The following is a 24,224-nucleotide window of genomic DNA, read 5'->3' as shown; positions in this document are numbered from 1 at the left end:
GAGGAAGGTTTGACCAAGATCCCAAGTGGCTAAGTGCCGAACGAAGTAGATGAATAACAAGGGTTGGCAAAAGCCGACCGGTCGGTAGACCTACCCTCCAAGGATGTGCCCTTACAAGAAGTGCCCCTAAGTTAGGAGGCAGGGAGAGAGCGGGCGAGCGGAGCAGAGACGAGTGCAGCGTTGAGGACCACCACGTATCATGTTTGCGAGGTGGTCGGCTGCTTAGCGGGTGATAGGGGTGAATCCAGGGTCGCTGCAGACCGTCTGTTGGGGGTTGTTGAGGACGCGACCGTGTGGAGTATGGCATAATTTACAGAGGTTGACCTCATGAGAGGGTTCTACTCAGCGCAGATGAAAGCAGCGACCCTAGTAGCAACCCTACTGGGTAAGGCAGTGGGGCGCGAATGTGGAAGCAGAGCTGTTGAAGGCCCAGCTAGAAGGGGTACGAACGCAATTGCAGAACTTAAGGATGGAGACGGCTGGCTGGAGAAAGGCAGCGCAGAGAGCCTACGCTCAGAGGGCGAAAAAGATGGAGGTATTGGTTATGGTGCAGAGTTACTTGACTGAGCGCGCCAGGGTAGGCCAAGCTGAGGTCACCTCTGAGCTGTCAGTCGCCAAGTCTGAACTTGAAGTGGTATGCCACAAGGTGGTATCACTAGAGTTTGAGCTGGCAAGTGAGCAGAAGAAGATGGAAGAGGTCCAAGAAGCCTGCAACACCACCAAAGAGAGATTAGAAGAGGCCCTCATAAATAATGAAGAGCTATGCGATCAGGCCTTGAAAGACAAAAAAGAGACAGATGCGCGTGTCGTTGAGTTGGAGAGGGCCTTGGGTAAAGAAAGGGCCAAGACTGCAAATTTAGCCAGGATGATGACGTCTGAAAAGGTTGTCTATCCGAACTTATGCCCCATTGCGATGGAACAGTTTAAGTCATCCCTTAAGTTCCAAATGGCCATTAACGCAGCTATGGCGAGGGGCTTGGCCAGAGAGGGGAAAAGTGGTACTAGGTCGTCAGAGGTGGCTGCTGCTGGGCAGACCGAAGAAGAAATAATCCAGAGTTTTTAGCAGCAAACTACTACAAACATGAGATGAGCCAATACTGGGATAGTGGCTGGATGAGCTTCAAGTACAGGGTGGAAGAGCTCTTCCCTAACATGGACTTTAATGTTGTTAGGCCAGGAGAGGGGGATATAACCCAGACCCAACTAGATGAGGGGGTTTGGAGGAAGAGTTGGTATCCAGCGAGGAAAGTGAGGGTGAAGGTGGAGCAGTGTGATAATTAGATTTAGGCTGTTTTGTTTTTCCTTTTCTTTGTTTTTTTGTCGAATTAACTTAGCTCCTTGTAAAGAACGGTTGACATTTGTAAAGAATTTAAATTTTGAGGATGGTTTGTGAAGTTTGGTTTTTATTTGCCTCAATGGTTTTTTTTTTTTTTTTTGAACTTGTTATATAATAAACCTGTACATAGAAAGATTTAAGTGTTGGGTAATGAAGTGGTTGATAAAGTAATGTGGCTAAGGAGACTTAAAAGTGACTAAATGAATCATGTAACTAGCTGCCCACACTCTGAAAAAACTACGTGTTGTTATGGTTTTTAATAAAGTTAAGTTATAAACTGTCGTGTGTTTTGCTTTTTGGACTGTGGTATAATGAACTGGCTGTGCACATGGTGTTGTGTTTCAAAGAACAACTTAGTCTGGTTGAGGCTTGGAGGGCTCTGTCTGACTAAGCTCTTCAGGCTCAATCTGGTTGAGGCTTTGGAGGGCTCAGTCTAGCTGAGCGCTTCATGTTCAGTCTGACTAAGGCTTTGGAGGGCTTAGTTCGGCTAAGGCTTTGGAGGGCTCAGTCTGGCTGAGCGTTTCATGCTCAGTCTGGCTAAGTGCTTTGTGATCAGCTTGGCTGAGGCTTTGGAGGGCTCGGTCTGGCTGAGCACTTCGTGCTCAGTCTGGCTGAGAGCTTCATGCTCAGTCTAGTTGAGGCTTTGGAGGGCTCAGTTTGGCTGAGCGCTTCATACCCAGTCTGGCTGAGGCTTTCGTGGGCTCAGTCTAGCTGAGTGCTTCATGCTCAGTCTGGCTGAGAGATTCATGCGCAGTCTAGCTGAGGCTTTGGAGGGCTCAGGCTGGCTGAGAGTGGTTGAATATTTGTTCAACTCAGTCTAGTTGAGTGCTTCATGCTCAGTCTGGCTGAGGCTTGGTGAATATTTGTTCATTAAGGCACAACGTAAAAAATAGAGAATTCAAATAGTTGGCATTAAGGTACAGTCCTGCATAAGTTGATGCATTGTATGGCTAGCACAAAAATGAACAAGTGTTCCAAACAACAAAATAAAACATACAATAATTGAATTTATGCAAAAAACAAAAGACGCCGTTTTACTGGAAATAGCGTTTTAAGTGCTTAGCATTCCAAGGGTGAGAGAGGTCTTTGCCTTCCATGTCTTAAAGACGGCAAGTGCCTAGACGGGGTCTAACTTTAATGATATAAGGTCCTTCCCACTTAGTTTGAGCTTTCCCTCGGTCCGATTTTTAGTGGTGAGGGTTGCTTCTCGAAGGACGAGGTCTCCCACTGGAAATTCTCTAGGTCGGACTTTGCGATTATAGTACTGCATCACTTTCTGTTGGTATGAGGCCAGTCAGACAGCGGCTGTTTCTCGTAGTTCTTCAATAAGGTCCAGGTCGACCCTCCGGAATTGGTCGTTCAGTTGTGGATCGAGATTAATGACTCTGGGCTTCGGTAGGCCCATTTCTACAGGGATGACTGGCTCGGCATCACAAGTCAGATGAAAAGGGGTCTCCCAGTCGGAGTTCTGGTTATCGTCCGATAGGCCTAAAGGATGTTTTGCAACTCCTCTACCCTTGGTAGCCTCCAACTTGGTCTTAATAATTTTCAACAGAGAGCGGTTGGTAACTTCTGCTTGGCCATTAGCTTGAAGATGGCCAGGGAAAGAAAAACAGGTTATAATGTTGAGCTCATCACAAAATGCTCTGAATTTGGCGTTGTCGAACTATTTGCCATTGTCGGAGATAATGGCTTGAGGAGACCCGAAGCGGTACACAACAGATTGCCAAATGAACCTGTTGGGATTCCGCTCGGTAATCTTGGCAAGGGGCTCTGCTTCTACCCACTTGGTGAAGTAATCAATGGCGACCACAACAAATTTAACTTGGCAAAGGGGTAAGGACTACTGAGGGTGATCAACTCTGTGAGGGAAGCGTGTGGAATGTTGGCGAAACGCTGGTGTAGACACCCCATTTTTGACCGACCTTAAGACTCAGACGTCACCGATTGAGCGCTTGGTGATATTGCATAATGTGCTTGTTCAGAAGTTTCAGAGTCACGGTCGTGAGCCCTACCTCCGGACTTCCGAACCCTCTTCCGTGCCTTGTCTCGGTTTGCGAACCAGACTCGGTTTTCTCTGTTTCTTTTCCTAAGGAAAGGGAGAGGTCCCGTAGACCGTCTCTCAATGTCCGTAGGCTACATTTGGTGGCCGTAGGCCATTTTTCCCATTTCGGAGTCCGGTTTTCGGTTTTCGGAGCCGTCAGGCCGTGTGCCTCGGTTCGGGACCGCTTAACCATCTCCTTTTGCTCCGGTTTTTGGCATACTTCCTATTCAGTCCCTGTTGAGGGACACTGGGGCCTGAGAAACCCACTTCGTGGCCGAACACCACTTTCGGTGCTTAACAGCCCGTTTTCGGGATCCCGAACTGCGTGTTTTGGCCCCCGAGCGTTCGTTTTGCAACGGTTTTCGTTCATTTTTGGCAGGTACCTCTGTTTTATCACTGGAGAGGTCACTGAAGGGTGGGAGGCCAGCAATTGTTGCAGCAGCCAGTTATCTCTCCTCCGGAGCCTCTCGGCGCCCGTTTTTCCAACTTCCGGGCTAATGTTGAACACCTTAGGGTTAGTGTTGCCAACTTTCAACCACATATCTATGATCTACACACCTGGGAGGCCCCTAAAAGTTGGTGGCCGGCCATTAAGGTTACCTGACCCTTTTGACCCCTTTTTTCCGGGCTAATGTTGAACCCCTTGGACCCTTTTTCTTGAACTTTGAACCACATATCTATGATGTACACACATAAGAGGACCCTAAAAGTTCATGGCCGGCCAGTAATTCAAATTGACCCTTTTGAACCCCTCTTTCCGAGCTAATGTTGAACCCCTTGGACCCACTTTCTTGGAATTTTAACCACATGGTTGTGTTGTACACACATAGGAGTACCTCCCCAGTAGCTGGCCGGCCAGAAAATCTCATTGAACCTTTTGACCCCTAGCCGGCCGGCTAGGTGGTGTGGCCGGCCGGCCACCTGCAACAAAAGTGTTAGGCCGGCCGTGTTCCTTGCACTGTGCACTTTACAGCTGTGGGGCAATATCCCCCAGACAAGATATTTATCCGGGGGATATTTTGTGGGGGAATTTTGCTCTCCTTTTCCCCCACCTTTACACCCCCTTTTGAACCCTTATAACCAGCTGGTGGCCTCACTTACAAGGGTTAGAAAAACTCTCCTTCAAGCATCCATACTCAACTCCATCTCCATAGCTCTCAATTCTTCAAAAAACCCTAAGCCCCTAACCATCATTCCTTCTACACCACCAAGCTCTACCACCACCACCTCATTTCCAGCAACAAGGAAGGTTTTTCAAAGGCCAAAGAAGCTGCAAATCCATCCAAGAAGCAACAAAAGTTTGAATCTTCAAGGGTAAGTAATACTTTTACCCTTTTGACCCTTTTTCTTGATCTATTTCTAAGCCCCACTTGCTTTTTGTTTCAAGCTCCGGCCCTAACTGAAAAGGGCCTCTTTTGAGCTCATCTTCACTTTTCATGAAGGGCTCAACCCTGTTTGAGCCCTCCATAATATACTTGCTTCATTGATCCTCTTGTATGTCATAGTTTTGCATGCTATTTTTGACCCATGAGCAATTTATTTTCGAGCATGTTGTAAACTGACATTAGGCCTCTTTTGAGCCCCTCTTCAACATTGGAGAAGGGCTCAACATTGTTTGGTGTCTCCATGTGTCACTTGTAGTTATATCCCTTATTTGGCCCCATTTTTGCATTAATTGGAAGCCCCCTTTGCTTCTGTTTTTGGACCTTGGTCCGAACTGAAAGTGGCCTTATTTTGGCCTACACTTCATGTTTCATTAACACTTTTTTTCTGTTTGGTGATTATTTTGTATACTTCATGTTATAGCACCTTTTGAGCCTAATTTTGTATCACATTTCTATCATGTTTGTATACTGATTTGAGGCTTGTCATATACTGTAAATGTTCATATTTTTGGTTCATCTTCAGTGTTGTAGAAGGAAATTTTTCAGTTTGGGTTTTTCTTATATCACTTGCTTCATTACCCCTCTTTTGGCCCCTATTCTTGCATGCTATTTTTGACATACCTATGCTTGCTGTTTGGCCATATTTATAACTGTGAAAGTGCTTTTTTTGGGACTGTCTAGCTTCTGTCTTTGCATTGCATGTCCATATTGTGCATGTTTAGCATAGCTATAGGCCATTTCGGGTGCCTAAGGTTGCATTTCGGGACAATTCCTTGCATTTGGTATCATTTCGCCTCATTTCGGGACTGTTTTCCCCATATTTTAATGCTGAAATTCCATTAGTATGCTTGCATATCATTTTTGCCATGTTGCATTGCATTTTGTCATCGTCTCGGTTTGCGTGCCAGTGTGCACGCATTTCGAGGCACTTCATTTTTACCCGCCGGCATCCTACGTGAGTGTGGCTGAGGCTCACTCATGTTGGCATAAGCCCATTTTTCATTTCCATGTCATTTCATCATATTTTGTCATCGCCTCGGTTTGCGTGCCCGTGTGCACGCATTTCGAGGCACTTCATTTTTATCCGCCGGCATCCTATGTGAGTGTGGCTGAGGCTCACTCAGGTTGGTATAAGCCCATTTGTCATTTCCATGTCATTTCATCATATTTTGTCATCGCCTCGGTTTGCGTGCCCGTGTGCACGCATTTCGAGGCACTCTATTTTTACCCGCCGGCATCCTATGTGAGTGTGGCTGAGGCTCACTCATGTTGGTATAAGCCCATTTGTCATTTCCATGTCATTCGTATTGTTTCTGTCATCGCCTCGGTTTGCGTGCCCATGTACACGCATTTCGAGGCATCTCATTTTCATTGCATTTTGTCATCGCCTCAGTTTGCGTGCCCGTGTGCACGCATTTCGAGACACATATCATCGTCTCATTTTGCGTGCTCGTGTGCACGCATTTTGAGACACATATCATCGCCTCGGTTTGCGTGCCCGTGTGTACGTATTTCGAGACGCATATCATCACCTCAGTTTGCGTACCCGTGTGCACGCATTTCGAGGCACCTCATTTTCATTGCATTCTGTCATTTTCTCGGTTTGCGTACCCGTGTGCACGCATTTCGAGGCATTTCACTTCCATAGCATTGTGTATGTTAGGATTGTATATTAGTTGCATTTCATGCATATCATGCATATTGCATCGTGTTCGGAATAGGAGTTAGCCCGGGCACGGGAAACGAGGTACATTTCGTACTCCGAGTGACGGAATGTGTTTCAATTCCCCAGTCACCGACACTCCGGATTATCCATGATGGAGTTAGCTTTTAGCTGTAGTTTCATGTGCATTCATCCTATATTGAGTTGTGCATTTCGACTCCTCGGCCATCATGCCTCGGTATGCGTGATTGGTGGCACGAGGATCGAGACATGCATATATCTGTGCAAATACATTGCTATGCCCCTTTCCTGCTCTCTGTTGCAGCAAAACGAAGAATCAGCAACCTTTTGGGGCTTGGCACGCATTTCAAGAACAGGTGTAAACAGAGGCTAATTGGGGCATTCCGGTGGATTTTCGCGCAAGACAATCCGGACATGCATCATCCACCAGAAGCAAGGCAGTCCCTGGCTTCCATGCCAGTTTATTTGCTTTCTTAATTAATTCTTTAATTAATTCGAATTTTGTAATATTTTGGACTGTAATATTCTTTTATTCGGGACTGTCATATTTGGACTGTATATTTATTCGGACCCTCTGCGCGAGGGCACAACTGTAATAAGTGTGGGTGAGTGTGATGTATGTCTTCCAACCCCACGTCTTTCTCCCTTTTATTTATCCGCTTATGATGGTTAGATTAGGGCATATTTAAATTAGCATACAGTATGATAGCATGTTTGCATTCATCCATCTGTTTTGCATGCACCGGGCTCGGCGCATCATACTAACTGCATTTGTATTTCAATTCTAAATCGAATACATGTTAGTTGTAGCATTTCATATACCATCTTAGAATAGCCGAGCCTGCTATAGTTGCATTTTGCATGTGTTGCATTAGGCATTTCTGTATACTTAGGATCATGCATGATTTCTAATGTAGTTTCTATTTTGGCTTGGAGTACTCGGTAAGTTTTTATGCTTTAGCATCCTTGCATGCGTGTGAGTGTTGCCATGAATAGCATGTTTACCATGAGGCTATGTGCTTATCTGATATAACTGCCTGAATGCCTGTGGGTGAAGGTTGGGTTATCTGAATCGGAATAAATCATCAATTGTTTCAAGCCTACCTGCGGGTAGCAAACCATTTTCAAAAACAAGCAAGAAATGTTTTGTTCCAATTCGGGCGACCCGGTCTATACTTATATGCTGTGAGCATCACATAGTAACCTAGGCTAATAATCGGAATAAGAACTCACAATGTTTTCAAAAATTGATATCATGATTAGTAGAGGCCGGTCTATGACCGGGCGAGCGGGGGTGCTCACGAAGTGACCTTCCCCAATCGTACCCAAGTTCCCGAGCCGAGGCAACTTTGGTGATGACGGACACGTGGCCTTTTGGCACCGAGTCAGGGTTTCCTAAATTTCCCAAAATAAAATATTTAGGTGGCGACTCTGTATCTGGCAAAGCAGTCCATGTTTGGCACTACTTTTTCAAAAATCAGTTTCTCAAAACGATTTGCCGGATTTGGACTCTTTGGTTCAGATTAGGAACTGTGACATTTAAGAGTCCGAGCTGTAGTGACCCCAATATGAACGGAACGGGAGCTCACCCTCCCGGGGCGTTCGGGGGACGTCTACAGTTTCTGGCGACTCCGCTGGGGATTTAGAGAACTTGACTCGAACTCATGATATCTGTTTTTGGCTACATTTGTGTGTTTCTTTGCATTGCATTTGCATTGGTGCGCCTAGGACACCGTGTTTGCCATCTGCTATTCCTGAACGGTTTGCCGGAGGCTTGTCTTGTCAAGGCATGACCATAAGGCTGACCGGTTGTGGGCTCTGCCAGTATGGGAACACAAACCCCGGTTTTACCGGGGCACCCTCTTTGACCATTCGACCTAGTGCATATTCGGATCCATAGTGACCATTCCAAACTAGGACAGGTTGCTTACCCGTTTATAGGTTGTTTGAAGCCGCTGTGTGCGTAATGAAACCCTAGCTCCTGACAAAATAGGACAAGGAAACCCTACCCCAACATAGGGGTGTTTTGGCTCTCACTTATCTGTTATGTGCTTTAGAGTGCGTCTCTACAGGAATGCATGTATCAGTATATGAGTTTGGGCATCAAGCCTGCGGGCTTCAATTCCGTATTGTCAGTATCAGGCCTGCGGGCATCAGATCAGTATATGAGTTTCAGCATCAAGCCTGCGGGCATCAGTTCAGTATTGTCAGCATCAAGCCTGCGGGCATCAGTTCAGTATTATGGGTATCAGGCCTGCGGGCATCAGCTAGTATTTGAGAATCAGCTATCTGCGGGTATCAGATTCTGTTTTAGGGAACAGTGATACAGGGATGATAATCAGTGTTTGAGGACAGTGTGTTATTCAGCTTATTGACTGTGTGTTAATTATGCCCGACTGTGTGTCATGCATTTTATTTTAAGCTGTTGTGCTGTCCGTTTATCTGTTTATTTATTTCCTTTTCGCTTTATTTATCTTTTGCTAGGCCAGTTTTAGCACGATTGCTTCCAACCCAACAGGCATTCCCCAAGCACCTTGGACACGAGGTCGTCGACTCCACCGATCTGAGGATCTAATCGACGGACAGCCAGTGTTCCATTCTCTACCCCCTGTTACCAGAAGGAAGCCGAAAAGACGCAGTGTGTCAGAACAGAGGTTGTCAGGGCAGTGGGTTACCCCGTCAGAGGACAATAGAGGTGAAGTCCTGATTAGTGCTATAAGAGTAAACATACCAGTCAGACAGATGGATCAACAGAACACATCAGGGATGGAGGCTCTAACGCGCCAGATACAGGAGAGCATGAGACAGATGCATGATGATGCCACTCGTCAAACGGAGTTCTCCAAACAGCAGGCCGCGATCATGGCCCAACAGGCCGAACTAATCGCCAGATTGCAACAGCAGAATACAACATCTGCTTCACACCAAATCCCTCCTCCGGCAGGGGCTTCATTACCTGAGCAAGCACCTGTTCAGAACGCCCCACCAAATGCCCAGAATACTGTACCGACTGTCCAAAATTTACAAGAGGACACGAGTCTTCCAACGGGGCCAGCTCCGCCCCCGCTTCTACCACAACTGTCTAAGGTCCATACATCCAATCACCCGGACTCTCCATCCGAGGTCGAGGTTGATCATACAGCTCTGAAATTGAGCAAACTGGAGAAGCTCTTCAAGAAATCCCAAGGGGTCAAGGCTATGCCGGATATCGGAGATGGATATACCGAGGAGGCCGTAACACTCCCCGATAGGTTCAAAATGCCACAAATCGACCGTTTTGACGGGACCGGCGACCCCATGGTCCATATCCGACTGTTTGCGGATGTCTTGCGGCCAATGGGCCTTACACGACCACAGAAGCTCTCACTATTCGGCTGAACCCTGTCGGGTGTGGCCTCCCATTGGTACGCAAGATTACAAGATGAAGTGAAGAAGAATTGGGACGAAATGGCTGAGGCCTTTGTCACGCAGTATTCATACAACACTCAGATCGAGGTCACAACCCGTGATCTTGAAACGACGAGGCAAGAGCCCAAGGAATCTTTCTCGGACTTTGTGATCCGATGGAGGGCAAAGGCGTCAACAATGACCTTAAAGCCCACGGACAAAGATCAAATCTGAATGATTGTGCGCAATCTCCATCCAAAACTGATGCTGAGGATGATTGTAGTCCCCTTCCCTACTTTCGCAGATTTACATGATATGGGGGTGCAAATCGAAAACGCAATGAAACAAGGTCTGTTTGACCACGACAGAGAACAACCAAGGAGGACCTTTAATCGTAACAACAATGCGGGCACGAGTGGCGCTGCAAATACGAGAGCCTCGGAAGTTGGTATGGTCACCACCACTCCCCCTCCCCCTCCAAGGCCCATGACTGCCACACCTTTCTCCGGCGCGTCCGGAAGCAATACACAAAACAACCGATTCCAACCGCGAGGCCAAAGAACCTTTACCCCACTATATATTCCTCTGACCAAGGTTCTGGGAATACTAATCAGAAAGAATCATTTAAAACCCCTAGAACCAAAGCCATTACCAAATCCACTCCCCCCCTCTTACGACCCGTCAAAATACTGTGCATACCACCAACAACACGGTCATGACACCGACCGTTGTTACAGATTGCGTCATGAGATCCAAGATCTTATTGACAAACAGGTGATCGCACCTCCTGACAAACCCAACGTCACAACCAACCCTCTCCTATCACATAACCAAGCTCCTCCTCCCAAAAGAATTAACTTTATCCAGACTGGGGTCGCATCTTACGATCCTAGCATCTATATTACACCCACCCACCTACCCAAGCCGGAGGTGTTCCTCCCCGATTGCACTGATTTCTTGTGCATGGTGGACATCTCCAAAACCCAACCAGAACCGGTGGTGGTGACCGTCGAAGACGGAGCAGGGCAGATTTTGGGAGAGAACGAGATTGCTGAATCAGGGACTGGGCAGAATTTTGTTGCGGAAGTCTATGATCCAAGCAAGTACATCCTATCAACGAGCCGAATTGGGCTAAGTGCAGAATTGCCAGAGACAGGAGAACTATGCATGATCCGGGGGGATGGATCTGGGCTATGGGCAGATGAGCTGACAACCGTAGAGGAAGACTTTGCCAACCTGCAACTTCTTGATGACCAGGAACTGGGGGAGGCGTCGATTAACTGGTATGATTATGAGGGATCAGAGGAGGCCACGGGATGGCTCGAAGATCAACCGGATGCAGTGGGGGAAACCCAACCAGAACAGAGCCCGGCAGGGGTAGAAATATCAGTTGTGGCCGGAACGGCCGAAAATCAAGTTGTACCGCCGGAGAGCGCCGGCGTTAAGAATTCCGCTCGTGATATGGGCATTATAGATGTGGGAACTATTGAACAAACAGCTGTACTGACGCAGCTGGAACAAGGAAAGTTTGAGGAGGCTGAGAGAATTAGAAAAGCTAAAGGCCCTGAAGGGACCGAAAGTGCTGTGTGCACGAGGACAGACAATGCTGCGAGCATATGGACAGAGAGCACTGAGAGTGCGAGTGGACCGGAGCCAGACAGGTGTCTGTTGGCTGCCAGCGGAATGTGGTGGGAAGATGACGACTTGTGTCTTGCCCACACCGATGAAGACTGGGGAAATAACCAGCCGGATGATACTTGGTACCTCGATGAGGTTGACCATATGACAAGAAGTGGGCGGTACTTCAAGCCCCCACACTTGGACCAACCCGAGGCATCCGGGAAAGATAGAGAAGCGGAGAGACAGAAGGAGAAGCAGATTGAAGAGGAAGCTGTGCTGAAACAGTTAAAAAAGATACAAGCAGACATCTCCATCTGGGGACTGCTAATGGCATCACGAGTACACCGAGAGACTGTTCTATCTGCTATGGACAAGTCCAAACTCTCCATAGACACCACGCCTGAACAGCTGGTTGGGCTGGTTTTTCCGGGAGGAGGTTCCCCGGCATTAACCTTTTCAGACAAGGAGCTACCGCCTGAGGGCACAAGTCATAACAAACCTCTCTATATTTCTGTGGAATGTAGAGATAAGTGGATACCGGTGGTACTTGTTGATACCGGGTTTGCGATTAATGTCTGCCCAACCAGAACGACATATGCAATCGGGTTAAAGCCCGTGGACTTCGTCCCAACTACCCAAGTAATCAGAGCATACGACAATACCAGCAGAGAAGTGATGGGGACTGTTAAAATTCAAACCAAGGTTGGTCCAGGACAACACAATATTGAATTTCATATCTTGGACGTTCCTGCAACCTTTAACCTACTTTTGGGGCGACCGTGGTTGCACCAGGTCAAAGAAGTCTCTTCCACTCTACATCAGATGCTAAAGTACCCCCACGGGAAAGGGGTAGCGATCGTTTTTGGGAATTCATCAATCCATCCACCGCCGGAAGTGTCTACACCAGTCTTGGAGATTGAGCACGGCACGGAGGATGTGTTTTTATCGGGGTTCACTTTGGCCGAGGCTCAAGTGGTGCAGAATGTCATGGCTGTGAATGAGGGCATGTGTGTTAGTGCACAATCTATCTACCTCATGAACAAGCTAAAACATACCCCCGGGATGGGATTAGGGAGAAGCGGCCGGAAGGGCGTCTCAGTGTTGGCCGAAGTGCCACACAACCCTCACGCCTTTGGACTGGGTTATCTGCCCACCAAGGAGGATTGGGTGAGGAAAGGAAAAGAAATGGCCGGCAGGGCCAAGGCAAAGAAGGCCGGGAAGCCATTTGATTTAATGCACAGGCCCATCTGGGGTACCCTAAACGGACGTTTCGTCCGGGAGGGGGAAGATTTCCCATTCTGCGGCTTCCCGGAGCCATGGCTAAACGCGGAGGGGACGCGCGTGCCTGGTTTTGAAATCTTCTTCGACATACAATTATCTGGGGATGACGTTGCCAAAGCGCAGACAGACCCACCAACTGAGGTTGAGCAATGTGAAACAGTGGATCCTGAGAGTACAGAGCTTGAAATGGGGGTAGCACTGGCGAGTCTACTATCAGATCCTCCGATCGGCCAAGAGTGCTTGGGGGATAACTCTTTGGTTTCTGTGATTGGAGATGAAATAGCTGCGGGCTTTCCAGCGCCGATCTTGGATGCATCTATCGCACCTTCTCTCATCTGGCAATATGAAGAAGGCTTTTTATCTAGCAGTTCCGGGTCAGGTAGTGAGCCGGAATCTGATTCTACCGAATCTTCTGCGTCGGAATCAGATTCCAGCTCGACTGAGTCTGAGTCCGGTATTCCTGGGAGTGATAACCCGGATACCACAGTCCTGTCTAGGTCGTCTTTTTCATTTTCTTTTGAGTCTGTTGTAACAGAGGAATCTGACGGCTTGAAAGTATTTAATGAGAATGATGTGGATGTGGTTTCCGAGTATTTTTCTGTGCCTTTGATTTATTGCTTAAATCAGGATTTTCAAAATTTTGATGAAAACAACGAGGGAGAAATTTCCCCAGTTTTGCAACGATTAATTAATCAAGAGCAGGAAAGATTTGTTAAACCTTTAATGGATGAAATCACTACTGTGAATGTTGGTACTGAGAAGGACCCGCGGCTTGTCCAGATTGGGTCCATGTTGTCTTCAGAGGAGCGCGAGCGCTTAGTCGCTTTATTAAAAGATTTCAAAGATGTTTTCGCGTGGTCCTACGAAGACATGCCTGGAATCGATCCTGAGATTGTACAGCACCGGATCCCTCTTGATCCCGAGGCCCGCCCTGTCAAACAGAAACTCAGAAGGATTCGCCCGGACTGGGCCCTCAAGATTAAGGAAGAGGTCACCAAGCAAATTGACGTAGGGTTCCTGCTGGTATCTGAATATCCAACTTGGTTGGCCAACATAGTTCCGGTGCCAAAGAAGGACGGCAGAATTCGGGTCTGTGTAGACTTCAGAGATTTGAACAGGGCCAGTCCGAAGGACGACTTTCCCTTGCCACACATTGATGAATTGGTGGATTTCACGGCAGGGCACGCTTTGCTTTCGTTTATGGATGGTTTCTCAGGCTATGATCAGATAGTGATGGCACCCGAAGACCGGGAGAAGACTGCATTCACTACCCCGTGGGGGACATATTGTTATCGAGTGATGCCGTTCGGGCTGAAAAATGCTGGAGCTACGTATCAACGGGCAGCAACTACAATATTGCATGATATGATCCATAAGGAGGTCGAGGTGTATGTGGACGACATGATTGTCAAGTCCAAAGATAGAGAGGGCCACTACACCGCCTTACAAAAATTCTTTCAAAGGATCAAAGAGTTTCGGCTGCGACTGAATGCCCAGAAATGCACGTTTGGTGTTACAGCAGGGAAGATGCTAGGGTTTCTGATCACACAAAGGGGCATCGAAGTCGACCCTTCCAAAATCAAGGCCATCTTAGAAATGCCACCACCAAGAACCGAAAAGGAGGTGCGAGGCTTTCTGGGTAAAGTGCAATTCATAAGACGGTTTATTTCTAAATTAACCTTGACTTGTGAACCACTTTTTGGTCTCCTGAAGAAAGGAAAGAAATTCCAATGGGACGGCCGATGTCAAGTAGCTTTTGAGCAGATCAAAGAATATCTACAGAACCCACCCGTGTTGTCACCGCCAGAGCCGGGGAGACCGTTGATACTGTACCTTTCGGTAACTGAGACTACCATGGGCTGTATGCTCGCGCAGGAGTCAGAAGACAAAGTGGAAAGGGCCATATACTATCTGAGCAAAAAGATGCTGGATTACGAGACCCGCTATACACCGCTGGAGAAGGCTTGTTTGGCCTTGGTATGGGCAACCAGGAAGCTGCGGCACTACCTGTTAGCCCACTCTGTAATGTTGGTTTCGCGTTTGGATCCCATCAAATATCTTTTCGAAAAACCAGCACTTACGGGTAGGCTAGCTCGTTGGCTGCTGTTGCTCTCCGAATTTGATTTGAAGTATATAACGCGCAAGTCGGTAAAAGGGAGAGCGGTAGCGGAGTTCCTTGCCGACCACCCGGTTGAGGGGGATGAAGCGGTTGAGTATCTATTCCCAGATGAAGCCATTCTGCACGTCGAAGATGAAACTTGGACAATGTACTTTGACGGAGCGTCAAACCAGTATGGGTATGGGATAGGGGTGTTGCTGATAGCGCCTGACGATTCCCGTATTCCTTTAGCATTCAAGCTCCGGTTCAAAGTTTCCAACAATGAAGCAGAGTATGAGGCATGTATTGCTGGCCTGGAAGCAGCCCTGGAACTAGAGGCAAAACGGTTGGACGTCATTGGGGACTCGAACCTTGTTGTGTCTCAAGCAAAAGGAGATTGGAAGGTCAAGGAGGAAAGGATGATAATCTACCACCAAACCTTGGATCTGCTAATTCCTCGGTTTGAGAAGCTAAATTTCACCCACCTCGTAAGAGAGAACAACAGGTTTGCAGATTCACTAGCAACTCTATCTTCTATGATAGACATCCCGTCCGAAGTCCGGATGCGTCCAGTCATTATTGATCAGAAGTTCGTGCCGGCATACGAGTCGATTTCCACCATAGATGAGGTTCAAGACGGCAACCCCTGGTATTACGACATCTGGAACTTCTTGGAAAATGAGACATATCCACTAGGGGCAAATGCCAAAGATAAGAGGGCTGTCAGGAGAATGGCTGCTCAGTTTATCATCTGCGGGGGTAAGCTGTACAAAAGGGGTCATCTGGGAATGCATAAGCTCTGTGTAGAAGCTGAAGAGTCAAAACGCCTGATGGAAGCCATCCATGGGGGAGAGTGCGGAGCACATATGAATGGAGTAATGCTGGCCAGAAAGATCCTCAGACAGGGCTACTACTGGTCAACCATGGAGGAGGATTGTATTAGCTTTGTTAGGCGATGCCACAAGTGTCAAATTCATGCAAATCGCATGAACATCCCGCCGTCAAAGTTGTACAACATGACTTCGCCGTGGCCTTTTTCAGTCTGGGGAATTGATGTGATCGGAGCTGTTACCCCGAAGGGGTCAAACGGGCATGAGTTTATCCTAGTGGCGATAGATTATTTCACAAAGTGGGTCGAGGCCCAATCATACGCGGTGTTGAAGGCGTCGCATGTCGCAAAGTTCATCAGGAACAACATCATCTGTCGCTACGGGGTGCCAAACGAAATAATTTCAGATAATGGTTCCCACTTCAAGAAAGAAGTGATAGACTTGTTGGAGAAATACAATGTGGCTTTCCATAAGTCATCTACATACAGGCCGCAGACCAATGGAGCGGTTGAGGCCGCCAACAAGAATATCAAGCATATACTGCAGAAGATGGTGGAAACCTATCGAGATTGGCCAGACAAGCTGCCATTTGCTCTGTGGGGCTATAGGACTTCAATCAGAACTTCTACTGGAGCAACTCCATATTCATTGGTCTATGGAATGGAGGCTGTTCTACCCATTGAGATTGAGGTCCCATCGTTACGAGTATTGGCTGAATGCCAGATAGCCGAAGCAGATTGGCAGCAAAGCAGATTCGAAGAACTCATGCTCTTTGATGAAAGAAGACTGAAAGCACTGTACCACATCCAAGGCTATTAACGCAGAATTGCCCGGGCTTTCAACAAGAAGGTTAAGTCCAGGAATCTGAAAGAAGGAGATTTGGTGCTCAAAGACAACCGAGCTCCCATCCACGACCCAAGGGGCAAGTTCAAACCAAATTGGACTGGTCCTTACATCATCAAAGCTATCTGGTCAGGTGGAGTTGTGGTTCTGATGGATCTAGATGGCTTGGAGTTCTCACAACCGATCAATATGGACAAGTTGAAGAAATACTATCCTTGAGAGGCTCGCTAGGCCGAAAACCCGAAAGGGCGACCTAGGCAAAATTCAGAGCACAAAAAAATTAGAAAATATAAAAACTGAGCTCGCAAGGTTGAAAACCCGCAAAGGGCGGCCTTGGCAAAAGTTAGAGCGCAAAAGGAGAGTGAAAATACTCGAGTGAACCTTAGCCTGAACTACGTAAGGCTTGATTCCCATCTTTGGGATACGTAGGCAACTTCACCTTGAAGTTCAGCCATAAACTTTTCCCCGATCAACTTTGTCCATCTTGATCATCTCAGTCATCTTTATCCATCAGCATTTATTGTGATCTCCAGTACAGTGCTGTTCAAACAAGGAGCAACTTTCCGTTGCTGTGCAGTGCCGCATTGTTCTTCAGACTAGGGGCAACTTTCCAGTTGCGGGGATCTGGGGTTGTGCATCTCAGTGACAGATTTTCGGCGTGTCCAATTCTGATCCACATCGAAAATAGTTTTGAAAAGTTTTAATAACAGTTGACTTTGCTCAATTCAATCTTTTTACGACTAAGACCATTTTTGGACCAAAAGCGGAAAATTTTCAGTACCACAACTTTCAATTTCATCGATTTCAAAATAGAGTTCTCCTGCTCTTGCATTACAATCGAGGTTGCTTTTTAGTACATTCATAAAGAAAACTTGAAAATGCTAAATAAGCAATAAATTTGAGGCATAGTTGAATCAAGTATCTCTGCGTCCCCTCCCAGAGCTGGACGGAGCATCTGATGCCAAGCTGGGCCCAACCTGTGCCTCCTCATTGAGCCAATCCACGCACTCATCGGACAAAGTGCAACTGAAAGTGGAAGCAGGGGCCAAAAGCTCTCTAGTCCTCCATGCCGTGGCATATCGGGCAAGCTGTGCCCCCCGGACTGGGAAAGCGGCTGGGTACTCAATCCCCTCCGGTGGGCAGGTCTGATCATGACCAAACTGACGCAGAAACCGGAATGGAAAATAGAATACGCAGTGGGTTAGACCAATCAATTGGATCCCAATCAGCCGAGACATACTATAGCTCATTGCCGGGAGGTTGAGCCAAGGGCAACGCCAAGCAATGCCATCTGCGGACAAATTGCGCATCCAATCGAACCACCACCTTTCGTCAAGAGCATTGACTAGGCGCTGTCGAAAGAAGTAGCCTCGAGCTGAATAGGCCGCGCAAGAGTCCACAACCTGCAACTTATCCATTAACCATACCTAGGGGAGGGATGGAAAATGAGAGAATAAAGAACAGAGAGATGTGCGATGAGAGAAAAGTAAGACAAGGGTTTTGTGAGAAAAACGAGCCCGAGGGTCGAGTGATGTGAGCAAATATATATGTGAGGTCGGGTGGGAAATATTACCTGTAGCAGCAGTGGACTCCCAGCAAACCTAGTCGCCTCCCGGCGATGGACAGAATCTAAGCCCATCAGTGTCTCGGCCAAGGTCATGGCAATACAGCTCTTTCCTTCTCTCAAACCTTGGGCGACTTCAATCAGGCGAATGCTAGCCCCGCCGAAGCCCGAGGAAAGCAGAAAGTGAGATAACAAACATAAGCAGAGGGCGTGTTGCCGAAAACCCTGCCAATAATGGTTGCTGCGGTCACCAGCGTCGGAAAAACGATGGATCAAGCCGAGGATGTCCAGCTCCCCACTGCAGATCAGAGATCGAGCATCATGCGCCGTAAGCCCACACATCCGCCCTAAAGCCTGGGCGTGACCAAAACGGAGCTGGGGCAAGATCACTTCAGAGCACTCAGACTCCATCAAAACTTGAAAATCTTCGAAAGTGGGGCACATCTCTTGACCACCAAAGCTAAAAACATGCGTCACTGGATTCCAGAACCTTGCCGCGGCATGGAGAAAAGGGAGATGTAACGGAGTACGGCTCAGCGTGAATAGTGCATTCAAGCCGAAACCCCGGAAATTTAATTTTTCCGAGCCATCTAGAGAAGAGATCCAAGATGCGACATTTTCTGCGAGAAACGCCTCCATCTTTGCCTAAAACTAAGATGAAATGAATGTTCCCGAAGTTGAGGCTTTTATAGAAAGAAAAACACTATTCACGGGGACACGTGTCAAAAATCTGGAGGCTGCAGGACTGAATGGTCGGCCAGCCACTTTTTTTGGCTGGCCAGCCATTCACTTTTTCAGAAATGGCCGGCCAGCTGTCTCTCTCTGCAAAGAATGGCCGGCCGGCTCCCAGGGATGGTTTGTAATGCTGCAGTGTATCTCCTTGGCCCTGTTTTACCCTTTGAGGAAAGTTTCAAGCATTGCCATGCAACGGGAGAGTCAAAGGCCTTCATTTCGGATGCGTTCCGATGCCCAGATCGTCAGAAGTACACATTTGTTGTTGTTAAGTTTTGTTTATCGAGTTGTTGTTGTGCTTATCGAGTTGTTTGTCGAGCGGACGTGTTTCGTGTTTTTGAGTCATTGCTCTCTGTTTAAGCAATCTTTGTTTAAAATCTTGTTTATTTGCATTGTCAACGTTGTTGCATTTTGCTTATCGAGTTGTAAACTTTCTAAGGTCCTGTTATATCTTAGTAAGTTGAGTTGTTTAGTTTGTTGCGTCGGTTCACTACCTGACTTGGTGATTACACAAATGCGCATTCCCATTCAATTTCATTTTGTGCAAAATAAATGATGCGATACGATGCTAAAAGTTTAAAATACAAACACCTTTTCAAAAGCTATTTCATTTCATCATGCTTTACAACAAACAAAGGTACAAGTTTTACAAAAAAAATAAAACTACCTAACAATGTGCAAAGTGCTATAAACTACTAGCAAAAAGAAAAATAAAGCAGGAAATAGCAGCATCAAAGTCCTCGAGAGCGGGAACGAGAAGCACGCCTCATCCTCTTTTGCGGGACAATCACCGCACCATCATCATCATCTGAGTCGGAGCCTCCTTCCTCAGCAGATGTCTCTGACTGACGATCGGTAGCCTCCTCCTCCTCCTCAGCATCCTCCTCCTCCTCATCAGGCTCCACCTCCACAACGTGAGCCCTGCGTCTGCGGACGGGCCCTCCTCGAGCTCCTCGAAAAGGCCTAGATGGCCCGGCTCCTCGGGAAGGCCGAGATGACCCCGCCCCCTGAAAAGGCCCAGATGGCCCAGCTCCCCAATGAGGCCCAGATGGCCTGGCCTGCGGCTGACCGGACCAGGAAGGCATCTGAAAACAAAGAGTTCAATTCAAATGCATCAGTCCAAATATATACATCAGATGCAGATACAAGCAAAGGCTGCATGAAGTGGGTGCATATAAATACAGTGTCCAAGTGGGGTGTGTGTCAGATGTGCTCTACACAAGTAGTCTATCGATGCAGTAGAAATCAGCATGTCATCAGAAGTATGATAAATGCCAGAAAACTGAAGGGTACCTGAATGCCCGCGACAGACAACTGTGCCTCCCTCCGCAGGACCATGCCCTCGAGTGTGGCCACCAGTCCAACCACCTCCTCCATGTACCCTCGCGATGGCTGCAAAAATGAGCTCATAATCATCAGCGAACAAAAGAGTGTCTAAACATTTGAATGATGAATGAAAAAGTGGAGCATACCGGCGGTGAGTCCGGGTCAATGGCGTATCGATCACTGGGCATCGGAGGCTCTAGTGGAATCGGAGTCGGAAAGCTAGCCCCGTACTGCCACGCCATCAACTCAGTAGGCATATCTGGCCATCCGGGATGAGGATGAACCGACGGAGTCGGAGGAACCGGTCTACTCCCACCTCTAGATGTACCGGCCTTGCTAGTAGAAGGGGCGTCTGCAGCCCGAGCCCGAGCCTGGTCCGAGGATGACATACCGGCAGGCCTCATCATCGGGATACGAGCTTCCGTCAATGGAGGCATCAAATATATGTGACGGTAAGTGGCGTAGTCCCCCTCCTCAATGTATAGTAAAGCATCAGTACCCAGCATGGCGCCGACTACCTCTGAGTAAGAGAGCCTGTCAGCAGTCCGCATACTGGCTGGGGGTACTGCGGGAATATCCTGAGAAAGATACCCCCATACCTGGCGCAGAAAGCGCTCCCCCAGGAACCATGCCCTGCCAACCGGCCCTTCGAGCAGGACCCTATACTGGGAGATGTCCGATGCTCCGGTATACTGAAGTCGGAGACCATCACCCAGGGACACCCAGGGCTGCCATGTAATCTACGGATGATGAATGCATAAGCCAATCAGAAATCGAGAATATACAGAGCAAATCAAAGATGAAAATGAAAAGAACTGAAAGTTCTGAGGTACCTCTGAATGTCGCACAGTGTCGAAGTACTGTCGCAGGCGAAGGAGGGTCTCTCGAGGTCTCGGCCGGTGCGGGCCCTCGAATATCAATGAATATGGGGTCACGGGAATCCCTACCACCTCCAGCTCTGGGGCTAATGATGGGAAGTATACATAGACCCATAACTGAGAAAAGCAATGCGGAATGTAAGTACGAAATGCTGAGAGCAAAATACAGACTGTAAAAGTACGCTGTGTGTGCAATGTACAAGTAATGAGAAGCAGAAATGTAAATCAAGGGGACAAAAAGTACCTCCTAGGCTCTCCAGTAGCCGCCAAGCAAATCGCCCCGCCCGCGGGAGGTCGCGCTCATATAAAAGTAAAGGGTAGCCAGGCCGGCGCCACCCCAATCATATTTACTGACCTGTGATAGGTCAACCAGAGCGCTCAGAAGGTATAGCCCAACGGTGTTCCCTCTGTCGGCGAACAGGGTAGTCCCGAAGAGGAACATCAGGAAACCACGGGCATACTGCTCCGTCTCCTCGGGACTCTCAGGCACCATCTCCGCCTGCCGGAAATGGGAAGAGAACCAAGTGTATCGGACTCTCCCTGAAACCCTATCAACAGGCGGGTGAGCCCCCAATAAATACATCCAGGCGGCCTCCCACTCGCCCATATCCTCATCGTAAGGGATGGACCAACCTCCGACGTCTAAGCCGGTCAATACAGCGAAGTCAAAAGGGGTCATGGTCATATCCCCGGTAGCAGAGAAATGAAAGGAATTGGTGGTGTCCCACCATCTCTCTACCAAGGCTGCCATCAATGTCCTCCTGGCAGGACAACGTGACAACCCGACGCAGAAGGGTCCGAACCCTGCCAAGTCCACTAAGTCTCGGACGGCCTCCGGGAGCTCGGCATACCAATCCCGCGCAATGGTGGAACCATACCCCCGCACACTGCGGGAGCAAACCTGCATTCAGAATGAATACATGTGTCAACAATGAGATGAAATGGGCTATATGCCAATGAGATAAATGGGCTATATGCCAATGAGATAAATGGGCTGTGTGCCAATGAGATAAATGGGTTGTGTGCCAATGGAATGAAGTGGGCTGTATGCCGTTGAAGTGAAATAAGCTACATGCAAATCAATGTGGGCTGCGTGTTCACTATCTATCTGGGCTGCGTGTTCAGAAAATTTGAAGTTTGGGCTGCGTGTTCAACTTTCAGTTAAAATGTGGGCTGCGTGTTCACTATCTATCTGGGCTGCGTGTTCAGAAAATTTGAAGTTTGGGCTGCGTGTTCAACTTTCAGTTAAAATGTGGGCTGCGTGTTCACTATCTATCTGGGCTGCGTGTTCAGAAAATTTGAAGTTTGGGCTGCGTGTTCAACTTTCAGTTAAAATGTGGGCTGCGTGTTCACTATCTATCTGGGCTGCGTGTTCAACTTTCAGTTAAAATGTGGGCTGCGTGTTCACTATCTATCTGGGCTGCGTGTTCAGAAAATTTGAAGTTTGGGCTGCGTGTTCAACTTTCAGTTAAAATGTGGGCTGCGTGTTCACTATCTATCTGGGCTGCGTGTTCAACTTTCAGTTAAAATGTGGGCTGCGTGTTCACTATCTATCTGGGCTGCGTGTTCAGAAAATTTGAAGTTTGGGCTGCGTGTTCAACTTTCAGTTAAAATGTGGGCTGCGTGTTCACTATCTATCTGGGCTGCGTGTTCAGAAAATTTGAAGTTTGGGCTGCGTGTTCAGAAAATTTGAAGTTTGGGCTGCGTGTTCAACTTTCAGTTAAAATGTGGGCTGCGTGTTCACTATCTATTTGGGCTGCGTGTTCAGAAAATTTGAAGTTTGGGCTGCGTGTTCACTATCTACCTGGGCTGCGTGTTCAGAAAATTTGAAGTTTGGGCTGCGTGTTCAACTTTCAGTTAAAAATGTGGGCTGCGTGTTCACTATCTATCTGGGCTGCGTGTTCAGAAAATTTGAAGTTTGGGCTGCGTGTTCAACTTTCAGTTAAAATGTGGGCTGCGTGTTCACTATCTATCTGGGCTGCGTGTTCACTATCTATTTGGGCTGCGTGTTCAGAAAATTTGAAGTTTGGGCTGCGTGTTCAACTTTCAGTTAAAATGTGGGCTGCGTGTTCACTATCTACCTGGGCTGCGTGTTCAGAAAATTTGAAGTTTGGGCTGCGTGTTCAACTTTCAGTTAAAAATGTGGGCTGCGTGTTCACTATCTATCTGGGCTGCGTGTTCAGAAAATTTGAAGTTTGGGCTGCGTGTTCAACTTTCAGTTAAAATGTGGGCTGCGTGTTCACTATCTACCTGGGCTGCGTGTTCAGAAAATTTGAAATTTGGGCTGCGTGTTCAACTTTCAGTTAAATTGTGGGCTGCGTGTTCACTATCTACCTGGGCTGCGTGTTCAGAAAATTTGAAATTTGGGCTACGTGTTCAACTTTCAGTTAAATGTGGGCTGCGTGTTCACTATCTACCTGGGCTGCGTGTTCAGAAAATTTAAAGTGTGGGCTGTGTGTTCACTTTCGAATTCGGGCTGTGTGTTCGACAAATCAGTGTTCGAGCCGTGTGTTCTAATGTGGGCTGTGTGTTCGCAATTAATTGGTGAGCCAAGTGTTCGGAAATTCGAATGTTGAAATTACATGTTCAAGATGCAAGCAAAGTACTATGTCATAAGCTAAACTGCATGTTCAAGCATGGCAAAGGTGCGAAATGTAAAATACAGAAGATGAGGTAAATACCTCTCAGGCCTCGTGAGAGAGATGCTGCTCCGGCTCTCTGAGAAGCAGATCCCCGGGTGCTCGCTCGTCAAAACTGGTAAAGTGACGGAAGACAGCGCGCGGAAGAACGTGTGCTGGCGGACGGTACCTCCCGGGAATGAAAGGTCGGGTCCTCGGGGGTAGAGTCATGGGATCGAAATCATCTCCGGCACCTGGAAAACCTCCGCCGTGGGGAGAATTGCCCGCCATTTTCAAAGAATCTGTAAAAGGGAGCAGAAATGAGCAAAATGGGCCAAAATTGGAAAAAGTCAACTCTCGGGAAATGAAAAGTCAACAAAAGTCAACTCCCGAGAAAATATTCCAAATATTGAGACAAACTTACCTCAAGTGGCGAAAATGCAAAAAGAAGCTCCGAAGCCGGAATTTAATCACTTCAAAGTGTTTGAAACTGAGTGTTTTTGCGGAAACAATTTGCGCGGGGCGTTGGAAAACGCGCGTGAAACTCAGATCTGGAGAGGAAAGTGTTGTAGAAGGCAAGAAAAGGAAGGGGCCTCGG

General features: G+C 47.7%; 1 protein-coding gene across 1 annotated transcript; it reads right to left on the bottom strand.

Annotated features, from left to right (window-relative positions):
* Positions 1-2,630: 2,630 nt before the first annotated feature.
* Positions 2,631-23,975, bottom strand: LOC145802858 (uncharacterized). Its single transcript, XM_082895652.1, has 7 exons — positions 23,690-23,975; positions 21,253-21,909; positions 20,964-21,125; positions 20,277-20,870; positions 20,098-20,196; positions 19,601-19,889; positions 2,631-2,923 (listed from the first exon to the last, which is right to left on the bottom strand). Exons 4-7 carry the CDS (start codon positions 20,679-20,681, stop codon positions 2,631-2,633), a joined length of 1,086 nt encoding a protein of 361 aa, XP_082751778.1. The 5' UTR covers positions 20,682-20,870; positions 20,964-21,125; positions 21,253-21,909; positions 23,690-23,975.
* Between the last annotated feature and the right edge of the window lie 249 nt (positions 23,976-24,224).

Source organism: Camellia sinensis, chromosome 11 (genome assembly GCF_055761805.1).
Source record: "Camellia sinensis isolate YWXY chromosome 11, ASM5576180v1, whole genome shotgun sequence".
Classification (NCBI taxonomy): Eukaryota; Viridiplantae; Streptophyta; class Magnoliopsida; order Ericales; family Theaceae; genus Camellia; species Camellia sinensis.
The sequence above is the reverse complement of the archived record's forward strand: the minus strand, read 5'-3'. Positions and strand labels throughout refer to the sequence as shown.

Excerpts from the sequence above, each read along its gene's own strand:
- LOC145802858 (XM_082895652.1), bottom strand. The coding sequence starts at position 20,681 with ATGCGGACTGCTGACAGGCTCTCTTACTCAGAGGTAGTCGGCGCCATG. Across the intron at positions 20,197-20,276 it reads TTGACCCGGACTCACCGCCG|CCATCGCGAGGGTACATGGA; the intron begins GTATGCTCCACT and ends TCATTTTTGCAG. Across the intron at positions 19,890-20,097 it reads TGTCTGTCGCGGGCATTCAG|ATGCCTTCCTGGTCCGGTCA; the intron begins GTACCCTTCAGT and ends CTTTGTTTTCAG.